This window comes from Chaetura pelagica, unplaced genomic scaffold (genome assembly GCF_000747805.2).
Source record: "Chaetura pelagica isolate M959 unplaced genomic scaffold, ChaPel_1.0 scaffold17, whole genome shotgun sequence".
Classification (NCBI taxonomy): Eukaryota; Metazoa; Chordata; class Aves; order Apodiformes; family Apodidae; genus Chaetura; species Chaetura pelagica.
Genome location: NW_009970726.1, coordinates 5931923 through 5952003, shown reverse-complemented (window position 1 = coordinate 5952003; position 20081 = coordinate 5931923). Strand labels below are relative to the sequence as shown.

Here is a 20081-nt window from a genome sequence, read left to right as displayed (position 1 = left end):
ATTCCTGCAAAAAAGACAACTGATTTCTGTCATGGCAGCAGTAATTGTGCTTTTACAGAGTAGATTTAATGTTTGTGTTTAAGAACAGCAGTTACATTTACACTCACCTGAAAAAGTAACATGCAAAATCTTAATATTTAGGGAAATTTCTGTGTCTTATTGTCAAAGCCTTTGAGCAGAAACCACGGGCTGCTGTGCATGGCAAACCCTTGCATCTCAGGGACAGCCCAATGGGTGCTGGCCAGCAGCTGCCAGGGCAGCTCCAGAGAGGAAGCAGCTCCAGAGCAGAGGCAGCTCCAGGAGGAGCGCCCAGCAGGATGGGTGCCATCAGCTAAGGACATGTGAGACCCACATGTGTGTGGTTTTGAAGAGAGACTGATTGCCTATTACCAGGGTCACTGGGAACCTCTACTATCATCAATCCTCGTAAAAGTGTGGGTTTTCAAACCCGTTAGGAGTGACACCTTCTGGGTACTTTTACTGCAGTATCTGTATGTTTTCTATCAAAATGTTTCATCTAATGCATATAACACAAATCTTTACATTCCCATCGAGCTTGATGATAGTTTCTGGGTGGCATAATTTTCTCTCACCCTTTAAAACTAAGCGAGACCTCCACCTTGCGCAGAAGGTAAAGCTTTTTTGGTAATAACACAGGATCTTCAGTTCATATTATGGCTGAGATTGAAAAGAATCATAAATACAGCTTTAAGAATCCTAGTATCAGATCAAAACTTTGCAACCATAAAACAAAGAGCACTGCTCTGGTATAAATACACTCTGCCAGTTCAAATTTGTTCAAAAAAGGTCAATAGGGGGTTAACATAAATAGACATTATTGTCTGGATTGGGTATTATATGTGATTCTGCAGCTGACATAAGGCCGTACGCTAAGATTAACTCCCTATTGTGTGTCCTGGCTAATATGACACAATTGGCTAATCCAACCCATATTTATACTGCTGGGTTTTTAACAGGGCACGGATCTGACATCATATGAAGTGGCCAGAGTCAGAGGTTGGCACCTGGAGCAATTCTGGTCGCTCCCTCTCTGCCTGCCATCTCCACCTCATCCCCCCATGCCTTGGCACCTATGACTCTTATAGAGTAATTCCCTAGACATCTAGACTGGTCAAGCCTAGGAATATCAGCTGATTTGGTGCAAAAATCTCCCTCTGCATCTTGCAGCATGAGGATCTGGAGAAAGGCCAGAGAGTGGTAAGATCAGGCCTCCTCAAAAAGCAACCTGGGAGATCCCCCTCGCCTCCACTGATTGAAATATCAGTTGTTTATTTAACACTAACTCTCTCATACAAGTAAAATATACGTCCATTGATTTAAAACATTTCTATGTATACACTACTTCCCCAGAACGAGAGGGACCTCTGAGGTCTCTCTGAGGAAGAATTTTTCTTCCACATTTGTCTTCATTCCTTTACATTTGCAGTAACCTACATTTTTCATTGTTTGCTCCTTTGTAAGCGAAACCCAGAAGCAGGCATTGCTGATATAAACTGGTATATAGATTAGTACAGATTTATTCCTGTAGCACTTCTGAAAATAGTTGCAGTTCATCATTTGGTGTCTTGACCTTTCATCTGTGTCATAGCTTATTTCCTTATCAGGTATTCACTTAAAAATATACACAGAGTTTATATATGCTGCTGCACAGCACATTTGTTTTATTAACAGGTTTATTCTTACATCAGGCAGCTGTTTAGGTTGACTTTACCAATCAAGCTTATCTAAATAGTTCACATAAAACTCAAGGAAGCACAAATCAACAATGCCTGTTATTTTTATTCTCATTATTTCTGTTTCTTTTGGAGTTTGATATTGCAGTGAAGTGCACCATATTACTGTACAGAATAACATGAAACCTGGGAAAACTCAGCCTCCCAGTTCTCCTAGCCTTTGAAGGACTGCCTGAGAGCTGGAGCTCAGAGGCTTTGTGGCAGGGCTTGCCCATTATTAGGGAACACACTGACATGAAAGCACAAAAACTGTCAGTCCTTTGTCTTCTTTACCACTTTAGAATGCAAGTCATGTATTTGGTTCATGTCATTTTACACTTCATAACTGCACTCCAGAAATTACAAAAAGCAGAGTTAGCTTTGTGTGGAAAAGTGTTACAGTTATCTTACAGTCTTAACATGCTTTGCACATGGGCAAAGAATGACAAAAGAATATTCCTTTCTGGAAATCACAGCCAGTACAATCTGTGACACAGTGCAGAACTGGGGTTAATTGACCCAGCAGGATACATTCATACCTTTATTTACTGTGACATGGGAATAAATGGTAGAGTTTCACAAAGGCAAGTACTGAAATTAGACAAGAGGGAGAGGGAGAAATAAAAAGGCCCTACAAAGTATGAAGGGTTTTTTTGATTATTCAAAGTGCTTTAAGAGCTATTTTAGTACCAGAAAAGTTCCCAGCCCTAGATTTATCACTCTGGGGAGGCTGAAGGGATGCTCAGAGAGCTGTGCAAAATGTTGTCAGCCTCATTGCTCCAGAAGTGCAGGTGCAAAATGCAGTTTAGAAGAAAATCCTCTGTACCTCCCCTTGACATGTTTTAGCATCAGCCCTAATACAGAGGAGAGTCCTGTGTGGCTTGAAGCAATGTAACATATGGAGGAGCAGCAGAAGCAGAGCCCCTCCAAGCCTCCACTAGCAGCCTAATCATTATAATAGTTTCAGTTCTTTCAGGGGATCCATTATGCAGAGATCTGAGTAGTTTGTATATAACTCTGCAATTACCTATGCATCCACTTCACAGTCCAGCCCTACATCCCCTCAACGGCTTCAAGACAGATGGCCCTTTAGAGCTGAGATGGCAAATTAAAATTGTGTCCAGCAAAAGCACTGATTCAGCAACTGCTAAAATAATTTTGTAAATTTATCTCACTTTCACTAGTTGGTTCCAGAAGGGGAAGAAATTAAAACTTTTAAATATGGTTTTAAACTCAACACGACAGTTGTTGGTTTTTTAATCACAGCATCTTTTTCTTCTACTTTCTTTCACAGAAAATAAACCCACTTTAAAAACACTATGAAATATTTTTCTTTCTCTTTTTTTTTTTATTTTCCCATTCACCAGGTTCACATGTTTGGCTTGACTGAAAACATTCATTATTGCTTGCTGGTTTTTAAACTGCCAGTGAGCAAAAAAATCAGTTGCTTGTGCCATTCTGCTGGGTAGGAGAGCTCTCTCCCAGATGCCTTGCAGAGCCTGGGAGGGCTGAGGCAGCCTTGCCCACCCAGCTCCCAGGCACTGCAACTCATCTGCTCCACTGCAGCCAGGACTTTCTGCAGATGTGAAGGAACATATCTCAAAAGGAGATTTTTCTGACTCTAGCAGAAATAAATTAATCTACAAGACTAGGCAGGTGTCAAACTGCGGGTGAGTTAGTGCTCAGGGCTAGAAGTTAAGTGACTAAGGGTGGTGGCTAGAAATACAGCCTTGGGTAGGAACGCACAGCTGAGGCACATTATAATAAGCAGAGTTGTTACCAAGCTAAAGGTCTCTGTTCTCATGGGGCTGACCCTGGATGGAGATGATAGGTGTGCTGCTGGGTGTTTTGCAGAAGGTGAGTGTGCATTTTTATTCACTCTTTCTACACCTGCACAGTAGTATGAAGCTGAAGAGTTCATGAGCCCTATGGGCCCTTCCCATCTCAGCATCCATGCTCCAGATTTTCTGTTGCTGAGCTATCATTTGCCTCCCCTGTCCTTGTGTCAGCCTGCTTTTCTGTCCCAGTTTAATTCTGTTCTGCCCATTAGGTGACATTTTCACAGCAGTAGCAAAATAGGTAAAGTGGAAGGATAAATGAGATTTCTTCCAAGTGGTAGGTACTTGCCCTTCAGAAAGCAATTTGTCTTCTCACCATGGAAAAAAAGAAAAAAGTATTTCATCAGGCAAATGCTTCCATTTTTCCTTTACCACCAATGTTTTTATTAAGGTTTTAAAAACTCTTTTAAAAGGCACTAGCATAAACTTCATAGCTGTCTGATAAACAAAACCTACTAGCAGAAAAAACGCCGTTGACCAAACATTAAGCTGAGGTTCAGTTACTCTGTTTTCAGCAACAACTGCCTTCTCATCAGAGAAGCACTGTTTACACATAACTTCCACCAACCAGCTACCCATGTAGTCTTTCTCTTTGTTGTAGCCTCCTGTGTTGAACACTTTGGGCCAAACTTACTTCTAGTGTTGGTCCTCTGAAGCTGCTGAAAAGATCCATTAGTCCTATCACATATAAAACCAGAGTGTATTTTAACTAGTGATATATAGGATATAGATTATTGCACTATAGGCTAGGGTGGCCTTCAGCCTTAACACAGACAGCAGTGGGCTCTTCCATTGCAAAGCCTACTAAATTCAAGCTATAGGCTCAAGTGCTGACATTACACAGAATAATTTTTAAATGTTCTTATCAGTCCATAAAAATGAACTGTCCATAGGAGTGTTCCTCCCTTTCATGATATGCTTAACTAAGAAAATACATCCTGTGTTTATTTTTAAAAGCCACGGCGCTTAAAAATCAATAGCTTTGCTCTTTGCATAGCTGGAGATAGAGTAACTTTCAAAGAGGCCAGGTAGGGGTACACAAACCAGACACCGTTCTTTGGTTAAAAAAACCCTGGAAATTAAATCCCAGTGACTGGAGTTTGAACAGACTTTGTGGAGAGAAGGTCACAGCTGGAGTGCAGCCAGTATCCTTAGTTTGCTTTAGCACCAGAGAGGAAGTTGTCTCAGTAGTCACTGGCCTTCACCATCCCTTCTGTTGTCCACCTTCCTGAGCATGGCACAGAAACAACATTCTCAGCAACCCATCTTCCAAATCACAGCTTCAAAAATACTTCATCTATGTGGGCATTTCCTCAGAGCTATGAGGGACATATCAAGGAAAAAGCAAAATTATCTTTGTGTGCATAGTCTTTGTCTCTTATTTTCCCAGTTCACTTACAGTACCCTCACCACAATTTTCTAGAAGGTAGCAGAAACTCATATTTTTAAAAAGCAGTGACTTGCTTGGTGACCCAGTAGTAAATTAAAGTCATCATACACAATGTGTATGAAATAGAAAATCGAATTTTGATGTAACAAAACTGACAGTTCCATTTAACAGAGAATAAATGAATGCAGACTCCTGTGGATGACTGACTGATTTAAAGAGACTGTGATGATTTTCCAAGATGAGAAATCTGATCATAGGAAAATAAATATATTTCTAATGAAGCAGGTTATACACCTATTCCAATTGCCAATGAAATTAAGCTTTCAAAGTTTTAAATCTTAGCTCCTGGTACTTTTTCCCTCTTTTGTTGCTATTTTTTATAGAAAATCCAAAGCCTAAACTTTTGAAAGTATCTAAGTGTAACAAATTCTAGTTATTTCAATGGATCTCTCTCTGAACACAGTGATTGCACACTCAGATCTACCTACCCCATCAAGATGTGCTGTCTGAGACAGTAGAGGTTTAATTCTGCATACTGTATCATACCCTCCCTTACCAGCTTCCTACCTGATTAGCATAGGTATGCTGTGAAACAGCAAGAAGCAGAGGTTATTTCTGTGTGTTTATACATGTGTAATCTTGTACTTACATTCAAAATACTAAAACATATTATAAAATCAAGCCCTGCTGCCTATACGCTCTGACTCCAGCAGAACAGCAGCTGGCAAAAAAAAAAATGCTGCAGAATAATTTTATAGGCAAAATACAGTGCTTTCTACCCAAAGCCCAGTTATTGACATGTGAAGCAGTCTGACAGAGAAGCTTTGGATTACTTATTTCTCATTTGTGCATTAGTTGCTCAGTACACTTAGGGGGAAAATAGTCATACAATGATGTCGTGCTCTCAGAAAAGAGTGGTCCTGCAAGTATTGCTATAGAGTTTCCCTTTTCTATAGTTTCTAACACTAACTGGGGAAGGTTACATTCAAACTGCACCAAATAGTTGTCCTCATTCCAGATCAGAGGATTAAGTGCAGATTTAAAATTAAATGTAAATTACAAATAAGTATTCAGAAAACGTTAATTAAAAGTATTACGTTCCTGACTCATTTATTGCTCAGCAAGGGTTCCTAAGTATCTTAGCTGGAGAAAGGGGCCATTCACATTCCTCCTTTTTTGACCAAGTCATTGTACATGTCTTAAGGTTATCCATTTGCAAGTTAATGTAGTGCCAAAGCAAAGGTTTTGATTTTAAAGGAGTAATATTTCACAGCAAGATATGCTCCTGCAAGATGTAAAACAATCTTCTGGTAAAGCACTGGGAGTTAATCAGCCTTTCTCTTCGTTGCTACAGAGAGGGTTCAGATGGCACAGGATGCTGATTAGTTAGATCCCAGAGTCTATAGAAATCTCAATACAATTACATTTTCCTCCTTTTATTATCAGAGTTTATTGTATCTTGGTGTTCAGGTTTTTTAAAGTTTTCAAGTTTAAAAGTATATTAAGAAGAAGGTTCTTTTCTGAGTCTTCTGGTTCATGACCATGTCACATTAGAGCACCACAGGAATGGGTAACGTGGAGCTTGCAAATGAATAGCAGAAGGATCATTCCCTATCACTGCATGTGCACTGGATGCATTTCATACAATACAATGAGACCATTGCAGGGGACCATTGCTTTGCCCTTGCTTTTAAACCAAATTCCTTCAAAGACTCAAACTAAAAATATCACGCAGAGCTAATGTCTACCAGTGGCAGTGCTCCTCCCGGCCCACTTGCAGCATTTCTCTTTCACATTTGATCTTTATAGCCTCCATACTGGAGCGATTTGGTTTGCTGGATTCTGGAAATGTCTCAAGTTGAAATGCTAGTGTATTAACCTGCTGTACTGAGCGTCTTTTGTTTCTCTTTACCAGAGTGCTGCTTGCCAATTTTTACAACTACAGCAGATTTTACTATTCAAACAGAACCAGATGGAACACCAGTTCAAAGAACATGTCAGAATTAAATATTTCTTTTTTAATTAGTTGCTTCTGATTTATGCAAAAAAAAATTAACATAAGAGTGGGAGAATGTGCCATGAATCCAGATGCAACACAGCCCACACAAGCATTATCTTTTCCCTGTCAGAGACATAGAAGATTTTTCTTTCATTTTTTCTTGTCTTTTCTTTTTTCCTTTTTGTTTCTGGATTTTACTTTTCTTACTCTTTCTGCATCTTTTCCATCTTGAACCACCCCCATAATGATTACAGAGGTTCTCTAATGTTCTTCACTCATACTTCTCCATAATTGTCTTACATTTTCTCTTGGCTGAGCTAAAAGAAATTACTGTACTCAATACTACAAGCCCAGCATTGATATCTCAATGTGGTAAGCATCCTTTGAGTTTATTCTGTCTTTTCAGTTGAGGGAATCTTTACACTTACATTTTTTCTGCTACAGAAAATTATTTGGGCAGAAGGTGACGATTGTGAGGAATATTTCAACTGCTAAAGAAAGTTAATTTCCTTTTTCCTGCCAAACTCCTATTTCTTTGGCATGAATGTTTGCTCATCTTCTCTTTCATGCTTCCCCTTTTTGCCAAGTCACATAAGCATCAGTTCAGTGAAGCTTACTGGCTGAGGACAGTTGTTAGGCACAGACTAGAAGTTCAGTGTATTGTTAGCTGCTTTTTCTTTGGGGGCTTTCAGGATGTTGCTGTCAAGGTCAATGAGTAAGAGCTCAGTGAGACTTGGGAAAGATTTTACTAACAGCAATATTTTTACCTCACTTTCTTTACGGAGCTGTCACAAATATCACTGAGAATTTTGCACAAAGATCTGAGAAGGTTTACAGCCTTAATTATTTTCACTTAAACTCAGGATGAATATGTACACTCTGTAATTAATCAAGGAGTTGTGCTCTTGCAATGGCTACTCATTGCAAGAACAAAGACTTTTGGAAGTAAATTTCCAATGAAATTATTCTATCTACAGAATTTCTACTAGAGCTTGTGCCATTTTTACTTAGCATTTGAATCTACTTTACTTAAAGTTCAAGAAATAAAAAAATTAAATGATAGTTTTATGAACATTGTGGGAGAGCATGACTGGTCAAATCAACAGCCACACCTAATGAAAAAGATCAACTCTTGTTTAATTAAATATTTGACAGAAGAGCAGTGAAGCATCACAACAGTTAATCTGACCCAGAGCACTGTATGCTATCTAGGGAAATGACACAGTTCTCTAAAAATATTTACTTTGGTATGTTGTGTCAAGTGATGGATTATACAGCTTTTAAAGCCACAAGAGATGCCCACAACAAAAAGCTTCCTGTTGCTAATCAAACTCCAGCGCTTTATTTTCTCAGGCTGTTGAACAGACCTACAGTAGAAGTGTTAAAATCTGGCAAAACTGCTCCCTTGCCACAGCTCCATCAATGACTGTATTTCATTTAGCAAGACAGATTTTCATTCTGAAAATAAGGTCTTCCAAACTATCACATGGTTATGTGTGACGACAGGAAGCAGCAGTATTAATTTCAAGTCTTACATTGTATGTTATTCCTTTTCCAAGAGATTTGCTACATGATATATTGTGCAGAGCTAAATCTTATTCTTTTTTCTTCTCTTTAACTGGTCTCTAATAAAATGTGTATGCCACCCCTTCCATATCTATGTCTTAAAAATATGTCACCCACCCATATTTTTCAGAGAGAGTAAGACAGCAATAAAAATATTTTTCCTGCATGCTAAAATATATTGCAGAATAAATAGAGAGGAAGTAATTTGTATGTAGAAACTGCTACTGTCTTGCAATATGCTTTCACAGGAAAGAAATTGATTTTAGAAATAGGAACAAATGGAGCTTTTTTACATTAACATTTCTCTGCTGGAAGAAGATATACACTTGAGATGCTTCTCATGACTTGTAAGTTAAGGGCCAATTCCTATAGGCAAATCTGCTCTCAGCCTTGTACTTACCAATAAAGGTGATCACACTGCAATACAGGCAATTAGCAAAGCCTGTGTTTTTGGATAAGGCCCTAGGGCATAATTTTCAGAAGAGATATGCTTTTTAATCTGAATGAAAGTGAACAACATTTGAAAAAACAGCTAGCTACATACTGCAGTTAGTCAAAGCTAAAACTCTGGTCATGGGAATGAAATTTTAAGATGTCAGGTTTAGAGACAGCTGCCTGTCTCAGATCACAGCTATAATGCACACAATAATGTACAAAATCACTTGCATCCTCTAAAATAAATGCCAGATGTTTGTTTATCATATGTGCAGAAAGTGAAATGTCAAATAATTGCAGGGAAAGGCATTTGATGTTCATCTTCAAAAGTACTGTATTTCATCACCACCTCTCTCCACAGTTCATTTTAACATGAAACACAAGCAGATAGTTGAACTCTAGAAGCATAAGCTTCTAAAAAAAAAAAAAAAAAAAAAAAAACCAAAGAAACACCGAGTTGTTAAAGATTTGCATTACTATCTCAGCTAGAGAAGACTAGATCTGAGAAAAATGGGTTACTCGTGGTCGTGTTAACACTTAGGGGCCTCTGTGGATAGGACATACTAAGCTGATGGAAAATTGCACAGATAGTTGAACTCTAGAAGCATAAGCTTCTAAAAACGTGTGAACTCCTATCTGTTTGGTGCCATAGCTGTACTGGAGCTGCTGTCCTCTGCAACAATTCCTCTGATAGCATAGTACAGAAGAGCTGTGTCTTACCACAGCTGTATTTTGGTACCTTCAGGTTCTGGTTGTTAATAGCAGTTGATGTAAGTTCAGCTCTGAATAGTCCCTTTGACAATTGGAATGTGTATTTTATGCACAATTTTGCATTTTACAGAACTTAAATTTTCAAAAGACATTAGAAAGAAAGCAAAATGCATCACAAAGTGATTAATGAATGTGAGCTTAACAGCCCCTTAAGATGTGTCATGCAGTTTCCAAGGTAGTCTTCTACATAATTTATTTTTATCACCTCACTTAGAAGATTGATAAATTTAGAACTTGATTTACAAACGTACTTAGGCACCTCAGAGGGGTGCTCAGTGTTGCAGTTCTGTTTGCACCTGGAGAGGAACAGCTCTTCCAGAGGCCACTGCAGAGAAGTGTGAAAGGGAGAAAAATGCCTTAAGCTCCACCCCTCTGCTGGCTGGACCTCTGCATTGGGACTGAGTTAGTACTTAAAAACTCCTGCCCTTCTGCTTCTCTGCTGTTGAGCCCCACTATTCCTGTTTGCACTGCTCCTTTGTCACAAAACACTGATGGGGAAAGGTTATTCTTTTTTCCTCTATCATCTTGTGAGCAAACAATCCCCTGGCATGTGGCAGGTTGGGGTTTACAGCTTGCTTTTTGCAAGGGGTTTAAGGCTGTGGCACGCAAAGCCATCAGCCTCCAGGCACTCCAGGAGAGGTCTGCTGTTGACATAATTCCAGTTTTCAAGAAGCACGTAAAGATTAGCTGATCCGGAGAGAGCACATCTATGTGAAGAGATGTTCTTCCTAAGGACACGAGATGCCCCTTCCTCCTGTGCAGTGTTACACAGTTACTGGAGCCAACAGCTCTAATGAGGTTGCCTCTTTCCTACCTATAGGCAATAAATTAGAGACCTTCTCAGAGTCTCTCTCTCTTCTGGTAAGCTGTTAACTGCTGGCAGGAGAACTTGCGCTTACCTTTTGAATTCTGCCGAGTTTTAGGCATGAAAGTAATTATTAAATCCTTTGCATGTTCAGGACTTACTTCTGGGCAGTGGGGTAGATGCTGTAGGATATTCAGTGCCCCAAGATGTAAGGGAATATATTTAATACCAGCATTTGAGACTGAGCAAAATTTGGGCACCTGGAGTGCTTTGATGGGACAAGCCTGAGTTTCCAGAACAGTCAGTGACTGGAAGTTGTAACTTTTAGCTCAGGTATAAGCTAATCAAACCTCCCCGTAAACCCCCAATGTTAAATTTTAACTTGGCTTCGAATACCTAGAACTCTTGTAATAGGCCATTGCTTGACTTTATTCACAATGAAGCACTTACTGTATATTAAAAAGCCCCTACTAGAATCATTCAAATCAGTCAGTACGGTACAGGCTTGGGGCCTTAATCATTTCAAAACTGAAGAGCTGTTCCAAATTGTAGGAGAAGCAGATCATTTAAATAACTTAGCTCTGCACTCCTTCAGACTTCCAGATTTTCAAGTGCACTTCAGCCTGGAAGTGAATGCGGTATTGGACATAACTCAGTGCAGCACACTTTACAATCAGCAGAGTACAGTTTGGAGAGCATTTGAAGTTAAGCCGAGATTGCTCAGTGCAACCATGCCCAGATTCCCCTATTAACTTTCAGATTGCAACAATCTAACATCTGAGACTCTCTAGTTACTTTAAATCACTTGATTGTTTTGTAAGGTGGTGCTGGGATTTTATTTTTTTTTTTAAGGGTTGATTTTTTTTTTGTTACCATGACAAAACAAAATGTTGCAGTATTTCACCCTGAAAGACAAGGGCTAAAATGTTACATATAGACTTTACCAGTTTTAAAAACTGGGACAGGGGCTTTGCCCTAAAAGCTGGTTCTGTCACACACAAGGCTGCTATTCTTGTGTTGGAAGACTTAAAAAATGCCTTGCAAATGACATGGGCATTGAAAGAGCAGCCAGTCTGTCCTCAATGGCACTTCCTTCAGCCTTTTGAGAGAGAATGCAGAGTATGTTGATTTAACTGCTCTATTGCCTTTGGATATATGACAGGAAAAAGGATGCCTGTGGGACACAGGGGACATATATGCTGCATCCTGCCTACTTTGAAACAGTGAAAAAGCCTGAGACATTCCTGGGACATTCACTTGAGAAGGGTTAATTCAACCTATTATTATCCTACTAAAGTCTGGGCAACTGAAGTTTAGGGAAATAAATTACTATGATTAATGTTTTGTGAATAGTGTCATTTTATATTGAAATTTGCTTTAGGAAACAAAGAGAAGGTTCTAGCTGCAGAAGAGACAGATGAATTTGATTTTCATTTGTTTGTTATTATGGCTAAAGAAAGGCTCTAAGGAAATGGCAGGTGTTTCAAAGCTGTGGGCACCAACCTGGCTGTAAGAAATTCTGTGCCTAGTTTCAGCCATTTGACATCTGGACTTGTGGATGAGGAAAAATGTTTCTTTAGCCAGCAGAACTGACCTGAGTAGCTGCACTCCTGCAGCCTATATCATCGTCCCAACTATGCCAATACATATTATGTGATGCCACGTGATGAACTAGATGAGGAAACAGATCTAGATAACAAACAAATAACCTGACGGGAAGGGGGGAAAGGGGGAGGTTAACCTGAATCACTTATCACTTTACTCACAATGTAACTCCATGAGACAAGGAGAAAGATGAGTGAAGAGGAAAGAAAGCCTCTAACATGCATTCATGTGCACACCATAGCACTCATTTCTCCAGCAAGTTCAAAAAGCCATTATTTTCTAATGAGTAAAGTTCACTATATTTGATATTTGGAATAGAATTATTGCACTTGTGTTAATGCTTCTTTCTTTTTTACTCAAATGCATCACATGGCAAAAGCAACCCTTTTGCCTTTTTCCCAACAAAATCACACACTGATTCTTAATTATCTTGTGACTAACTAATACACCATGGGATTCTTTTCTCCTCTTCTGTTTACAAGTGATGAGCTCCTGGGTTTTAGCAGAATTCTTGTTATCATTCCCTAAGTGCATGACTTTGATATTTTACTGTTAAATTTCATCCCATTTCTAATACTCCAAGCCTCAGGGTCATTCATTTCTCACTGCATGACTCTTCTCTGTATTGACAATGCCTTGCAGCTTTGTGTCCTCAGCGAATTTCATTAGCATCCGTGCAAGGTAATTAATGAAAGCATTAAGTAAGATTGTTCACCAGACTGGTCCTTGAGGAACTTCTCTGGTAACTTCTCTGCAGTCTGGTGGTTCCCACTGGCACTGATGGGCTCTCTGGTTCCTCCCCCACAGAGGAAAGATAGTTCTCTGGCACATGAATAGCCCTTCTGGCTAAGGTGAGAAATGTCCCTGTCTCCTGTAATGGCACTGTTTACCAAAGGGGAGATTATGGCTATGTTATTATCAACAATATGCTGCAATTTCCTTTATATAAAATCCTTATTATCTCTGTAAAACATGGGATGCTAGAAGGGGTGTCACTTCTGCATTAGTCATGGTCTGAAATGATTGTCCTTATGTCTCAATTCGTTCCTTGCCACAGGTGGATCTTGGCCTTCTCCGCTTTGTTTCTGGAATTGGGACCCAAGGAGCCATCTCAAAAGAAACTAAGAAAGAATATTATCTGAAAACATACCGTGTAGATGTCAGCTCCAATGGAGAGGACTGGATTACACTGAAGGAGGGCAACAAGCCTGTTGTAAGTCTTTTCTCTTTTGCCTCTCTTTGGCCAAGAAAGAGGCTGTTGAACTATTTAATTACTATTAGTTGTTTAAAAAAGAGGAATAATGTACCACAGGTTTGATCAGCATGACCAGGGTTAACAATATCCCAAATTGAAAAGATAACTATTGTCTCTGTAGTAATGGGCCACATAAATTGTTTATCCAAAGCCTAAAGAAGCTGAAAGGGTACAATGTGCTGCCCTGTCTGTTGTACCCATGATGATTTGAGTGGTTTGGGTCTTTTCCCTGGAGTGTGCTGTTTCCCAGTTTGCCAGAGATTTCTATGTGACCTTGAGAAAAACATTTTGAAAAATGTGAAATCTGCATATATGCAAAATATTAATCAAAAATCTGCAGTGGAGCTATGGATATGCAGTGTGCCAGTGCCACAGCTCCCTATGCATAGCTGTGCTGTCTTGTAGGAGTGCTAGCAAGCCAGTAGTAGTTTTTTTAAACTTTCAAGCATCTCAGTGCCAGGGGTCATGCAGACAGATAATTGAGAGCATCTTTCCATCCTTATATAGATTGTTATCATCTTTCCATTTATTATCGTATTTCCTCTCTATGTCCTCCCAATGAAACAGCTTTAGAGACTCCTAAGAAAAATCTTTATTATCCACTACCATGAGCATAAAGCTCATTACTGAGAAGTCAATTTTGCTCCAACTCTCACATGAATAGTCCCAGTGAGACTGTGCCTCCATTCCCACCTTGCTCAGGATATCCCCAGATGCAGCCAGAGGCTGATGCAACTGGAAAGGTTTCATGGTGCCTCTCCTCAAAATAGCTTTTTTGTGACCTTTCTGTGAGGACCCAGAGGAGCTATGTAATATTAAACTCTCTCTGTGCAATCATGTCTAGCTCTAAATATTTGGTTACTGATTTGTCCCCGATTCATCTCTAAGTGCTATGCCAAGCCCACTACATTTATCTAATCAAAATGGTAGCAGTGTTTAACACATACATCTTTCTTCTTTGAAGCACTTAGTAAAACAATAAAAAAAAAAATAATAATCCTGAAATCTTCTCTTTGACAGGTATTATTCTAGTTTTGCAGAAAAGAAACTTTAGAAGGTCAGAAGCCACAATGTGGGCACTGTGTAATGATGTGTAAAAGTACAATAGCCGACTTGCCCACAGTAAAAGAGGAGCCAATGCTGTGGCTGGTATGAGACTCTGGTTCCTGTACTCTGAACAAATGCCTCTTTCACAATCAGACCATGCCTGATTTTCATTACAAACTTCAATTTGTAAACTCTCCAAGAGTGTATTTTACATGAGTTTCTATTGTAAATTCTGCCATTAATAATTAGGAACAGTTCCTAAACCTGTCTTATTTGTTCAAAAGGTTTATAAAAAAATCATGTTTCTAAAATGGCAGTATTTGACTCTTGATCAGGACAAGAAAAAAAGTGCTACTGTCTTTATTCAAATTAAAAGTTCAGGAGACTTGGCTGCAGAAGGAACAGCAAAAACATGCAGCCACAGATCTCTTCAAGGCAGCCTCACACAAGCATTGCACTAACCACGTATGAAGAGTTGTGTACATTTGAGAAAAGACTCATTTCCTCTGTCAGATGCAGACCTTGAGAAAACTGCCACAGGTCTTCCCAGAGGAAAAAAAAAAAAGTTTCTGAAAAGAAATGTAGCTCAGTTTAAAATCTTTTGCTGGATATGAAACTCCTACATTAAATGACTTGAGACCTAACTGAGCCTGATGAGTTGACAGCTGTGTGCTGCTGGCCTCCACTCCAAATGAGTGCAGTTATTGCAAGTAACAAACAGGAAAGTAGACAGTGTGTTTAAGAAATGGGAGAATCTCCCATAAAAGGAAAGGGGTTTATATCCATGGAAAACAACAGGAAATTAGTCCTCTCAACGTGAGGATGAAGCAGGAAACTGAATCACCTTCTTTGGACTAGAACATTGCAAGGTTTCAGCTCCGCTAGGAAGGAGCGTGTCTGCAGGATCCTCAACATGAAAGCACAGCACAGTCATGTCCCTTCTTGTGGAAGTCTCATTGTTCATCTAATGTGACTGATAGCCTCGGGGGACACAAAGAACATCTTAGAGCCTGCTATATAGATTTTAAATAGTCTTCCATCTCAGTATGCAAGGAGAAAGAAAGTCTGAGCACTTGTTAAAAAGGATTTAAAATGGAAGGTTAACAAAGCAAGGCTTGCACGATACACTCTGCAAAACTCTTAAGCCCAAAGACAGCAAAATAATATATGTTTTTATCCTAACTCCATATAGGATTCTGCATGGTCTAGTTGAAATTCAAACCTGTAATTTGGGGGGAAAGTTCTGTAGCTTTTTACATTGTTCTAATGTGTGCACAGGGAATAAAACTGTCCTAATTGAGCACTGAGGGATTCTTCCAGGACTCGACAGTCCTTGGGTGACAAAGACCAGTGTATGTCATTCCTGCATATAGATCTGGGCATTAGGAACACCTCAACAGAGGCAGGGAGTGAGCTGCTGCTCTCAAAACTTTCGTGAGCTCTCCTGCTTTGCAACATCATGGTGTGTTAGGGGACTCTGCAGGTGGCAATTATTTTTTAGTATCATTACTTTACATCTTCTTTTTTCCTCCCCAAAGAAATCTCATCTGTCTGCAAAAATTGTGTTAGGAGTTTAACAAAATAGTTCCCCATGCAAGTCTTCTGTCTCATCCCCCCAGAAAATAACCCTGGGTAGACCTCGGATTGTAGCTATCTGTAAAACACAGAATTTTTAGCATCATTTAAGAGAAAGCCTAACAAATTTATATTTCTTCTTTCCACACAAAGGTGTTTCAAGGGAATAGCAATCCCACTGAGGTTGTTTACAGACCTTTTGCCAAACCAGTTCTAACACGGTTTGTACGAATTCGACCTGTGTCTTGGGAAAATGGAGTATCGCTGAGATTTGAAGTTTATGGCTGCAAGATAACAGGTAGGTCCTGGGAAGGATTTTAACACCAAAGGATTTTGTTATGTTTATGCTGTGGCTTTTATTTTTATGAGTGAAATGCATCTTCCCTATTTCCACAGAGGTCTGAATGTAGACATGTTTAAAAAAAAAAAAAAAAAAAGGATAGGATAGGAAAGAAAACACAACAACCCAAAAATCCGGCATTACTAGAATGTTATTTTGGCATTATCTTTTAAGTGTTCAGTTTTATTAAGCGGGGGAAAAAAAAAAAAAAAAAAAAAAAAGGGATTTTATTCCTTGCAACTATTTTACAGTTTTGTGCAAAATACCTGAGTTAAACAGATATTTTGCAAATTCCCATCTTGTTTTTCCTTCCTAACCCTCCAGTCCCTCTCTCCCATGCCTGGTATTTGAAGATAGTTCTCAGCAGGTTTCCCAAGGAGCAAACATACATAATTAGGTTTAAAAGCATTGCCAGGTACAAACCCTTAAATCTGAAGCATTTTCAAGCAAGTAGACCTATATAGTCAGGTTTCCACTAGTGATCAGTATTGTAATGTAATTCCATTATATCACACAATTAACTACCAAAATAACTGTCCAAAGTGCTTTCTGAAGTAACAGCAAAAGGCATTCATTATCATCAAAATACTGTCTTAAAAAAAAAAAAATAGAAATGGGCACAAGCAAGAATTTTTTTAAGGCCTTTTTTCTAGTTTTATGATTTCTCTAACTCCTACAAAATGGAGGCATTTTTAAATGTAAAGAAACAATACAACAAGTTACACATAAAAGAAAATATTTATGATTAAAAAATTTTTACAAAGCTGATTTTTCTAAAAAAATATCCAGTGCCACTTTAGAGTTCATTTGCACTAATTTTTACTAGTTCTATAGATATTTTTTTTCCTCTTAAGGTGTTCCTTTAATCTTGAAAATATAACTTTGGAGTGGTTTTCATGCAATAGGAAAATAAGATTACTATGTTATAGTATTCTAGGTCATTCTATAGAATCTTTTTCCCATTAGATAAAGGTAATATCAGCAAAACTCCTGTTATAGTCTATGTTGGAAATCTTTCTTCCTTGTTAGCAGCTTTTTCTGCTTCTAATTTATGCTTATCTGGGACCATAAAAGAAGCAACTATTTAGAACAAAGAAATACAATAAGTAAGTCTCAAGGACAGCAATAAATTATATTTTACAGAATGCATGCAAGATTTCCATTTCCAATGTTAACAAAACTAATTAATCTGCAACCAGGTTTTGGGTCACTTTGGGCACTCCTAGGGCAATATTCACAAATTCAGATGTGACCCTGCACTTTTTTCCTGAGCAAGAATAATAGAAAATGAGACTAGAATAGGTTTTTTGATCCTTTTGGTTCCCATTAAGCCAGAAATACTTGTGGTATTTTGGTACTTCCTGCCAAAACTAGGATGTGCAAGTTTCAACAAATGAAAATTATGTTAAAAACTCACTTATTTTTTTTTTGTATATATGAGAAAGGATATAAGGAATTGCTTGTGATAGTTGAACTGACTGATAGGTCCTGTTTCTGTTTTGATGCTCATTCAGATTAACTATTTATTTGGGGTTTTTCTCTGTAGATTACCCCTGTTCTGGGATGCTTGGTATGGTGTCTGGGCTCATTCCTGACTCTCAGATTACTGCCTCTACTCAAGTTGATCGAAACTGGATCCCAGAAAATGCTCGACTCATAACAAGCCGTTCAGGTTGGGCACTGCCACCAACTACTCATCCATATACAAATGAATGGCTTCAAATTGACCTTGGCGAAGAAAAAAAAGTGAGGGGCATAATCGTCCAAGGGGGCAAGCACCGAGAAAACAAAGTATTCATGAAAAAATTCAAAATTGGCTACAGCAATAATGGATCAGATTGGAAAATGATCATGGATTCCAGCAAGAAGAAAATAAAGGTAAGGAGGAAAGAGCTGCACTAAAAAAAAAAAAAATCAGTTTTATAAATCTATCTCTGCCTTAGCTGGGACACAGCTGGGATGAAGCCCAGCAGGAAGACTCCTGAGACAGCAGTGGCCCTGTAGGGACACTGTGGAAATGGTACCAAGCCTGAGTGCAGGAGCTGGCCTTGGGATATATCCCATCTGTGCAAAAGGTTTTGTTTATTCAACAGCTAATTCAGACAATTTCTGTCAAGGGTGGTGTGCTTCTGTGGCCCCTGGGTAACTCCAAAATCCCATGCAATGGTAATATGCAACACTGCTGAAAAAGTAGAGTTTCCTCTGCAGCTTTTCCACTGACACTGAATTACTTTTCCTTTGCTTCTTTTTTGTCCAAGCGGTAGAATGAGAATGGTGTTATTTAATCCAACCTGTTGGATTTCTGAACTGCTGGTAGAATGTTCTGAGAGCTTCACAGGCTCTCTGTGGTGGTCTGATCCAAACCTCACTGGAAGTGATAGTGGCTTTGAGTTGTTACCCCACCCTAAGTGAAAAGTACCATTTCACAGTCACAAGTGAAGCATTTTGGAGGTTGGGGGGGAAAAAAAGGCTACTGGTTCATAGATCCAAGCAGAACCTTGAAGACATTTACAGAGCAGGGCCAAATGAATTACCGGGTTAGATGCCAAGGAAAAGGAGTGTGGCCCAGAAAGGTTTCTGTGAATGTACATATTTTGGTTTCTCTTTGAACGTAGGTTTTTGAGGACAGGACTGTTTAGGTTATTTACTGCAAATCCCACTCATTCGGTCTTCTATCCCATTCTGTCATCATTGGTCACAAAGTGCATTTTTGCCTTGAGAGGCATAACCTTCTTTTAGTTATAAATATATATACTCTGTTCCTTGAGGAAACCAGTGGGCACACAATCCTATTAAGGAGCTGGTGCTGCACTAATGGGATGACCAGGGAATCATATACAAAAATGTCCTCTCAAAAGGCAGATTGGTGTGGTGCTTGTCAGATGGGAATCCTGAGAGTGGCTCTGTATCTCAGCTGTGTTAGTCTGAAAATTAGATGTAAAAGCTGTTTTGCTATACAGACTCATCCTTTGGACAAACCTGTGTTTCCTTAAAGGAAAAGCTGAGTGGGCCCATGGATGTAGCTTTTCCAGGCACATTTGGTAAATATTGGACTTCATTCTCTCCTGTTTTAATCTCACTGAATATGTCTGCATTTTCTCACTTCTCATCACTTTTCATCATTTGTTTGTAGGGATTAAAACTAAATGAATTCAGCCTTTGCAGTCAGCTCCTTTCTCTTGTTACCATGAGTTTTGACTTCATCATAAAGTGTGAAGAGAGTGTAAATCAACAATGGTATCTAACCATTTTCTTTCTAAAATAGATGTTGTTTTGACATGTACTTCTACACTGTGGCTCAACCAGGGAAAAAAATAATGCCATATGCTTTCAAAGCAGTGCGCCGTCTGCTGCTTGGCTTTCTGTTTTCTAATACAAGCACTTGCCATCATTGTCAGAAGTTAGCAGTTTGACAGGAAAACTAGTATTGCTAACTAATGCACTGAGCCCATCCTCAGCTTTCATCACTACCAGAAATTAACTTTCAAGATTAATGGAATGGAGAGGGCTGGAATTCAAATCTCTTGTGGCATAATTATAATCCTTCCCAAAAATTCAAGACATTTAATAAACTTTCTTCTGAAACACAATTTTTCTTTAAAGATAATCAGATAAATCCTATTATTTGGGAGTCTGAGAGATTTAAAATGTTAATACTGGAATGTAGTCTTTTCAAACGTAAGTGGAGCTGGATGGGACAGCATTCTATAATGAGTCACAGC

At 38.9% G+C, this 20081-nt stretch overlaps 1 protein-coding gene across 3 annotated transcripts in view; it reads left to right on the top strand.

Annotated features, from left to right (window-relative positions):
• The window catches only part of NRP1 (neuropilin 1), a 110502-nt gene that overhangs the window by 64768 nt on the left and 25653 nt on the right, over positions 1 to 20081 (top strand). For all 3 annotated transcript variants that reach the window (XM_010006981.1, XM_010006980.1, XM_010006979.1), the window contains exons 7-9: positions 13200 to 13355; positions 16173 to 16317; positions 17906 to 18237. In XM_010006981.1, coding sequence (XP_010005283.1) covers positions 13200 to 13355; positions 16173 to 16317; positions 17906 to 18237 — 633 coding nt within the window. The remainder of the gene's footprint in view (positions 1 to 13199; positions 13356 to 16172; positions 16318 to 17905; positions 18238 to 20081) is intronic.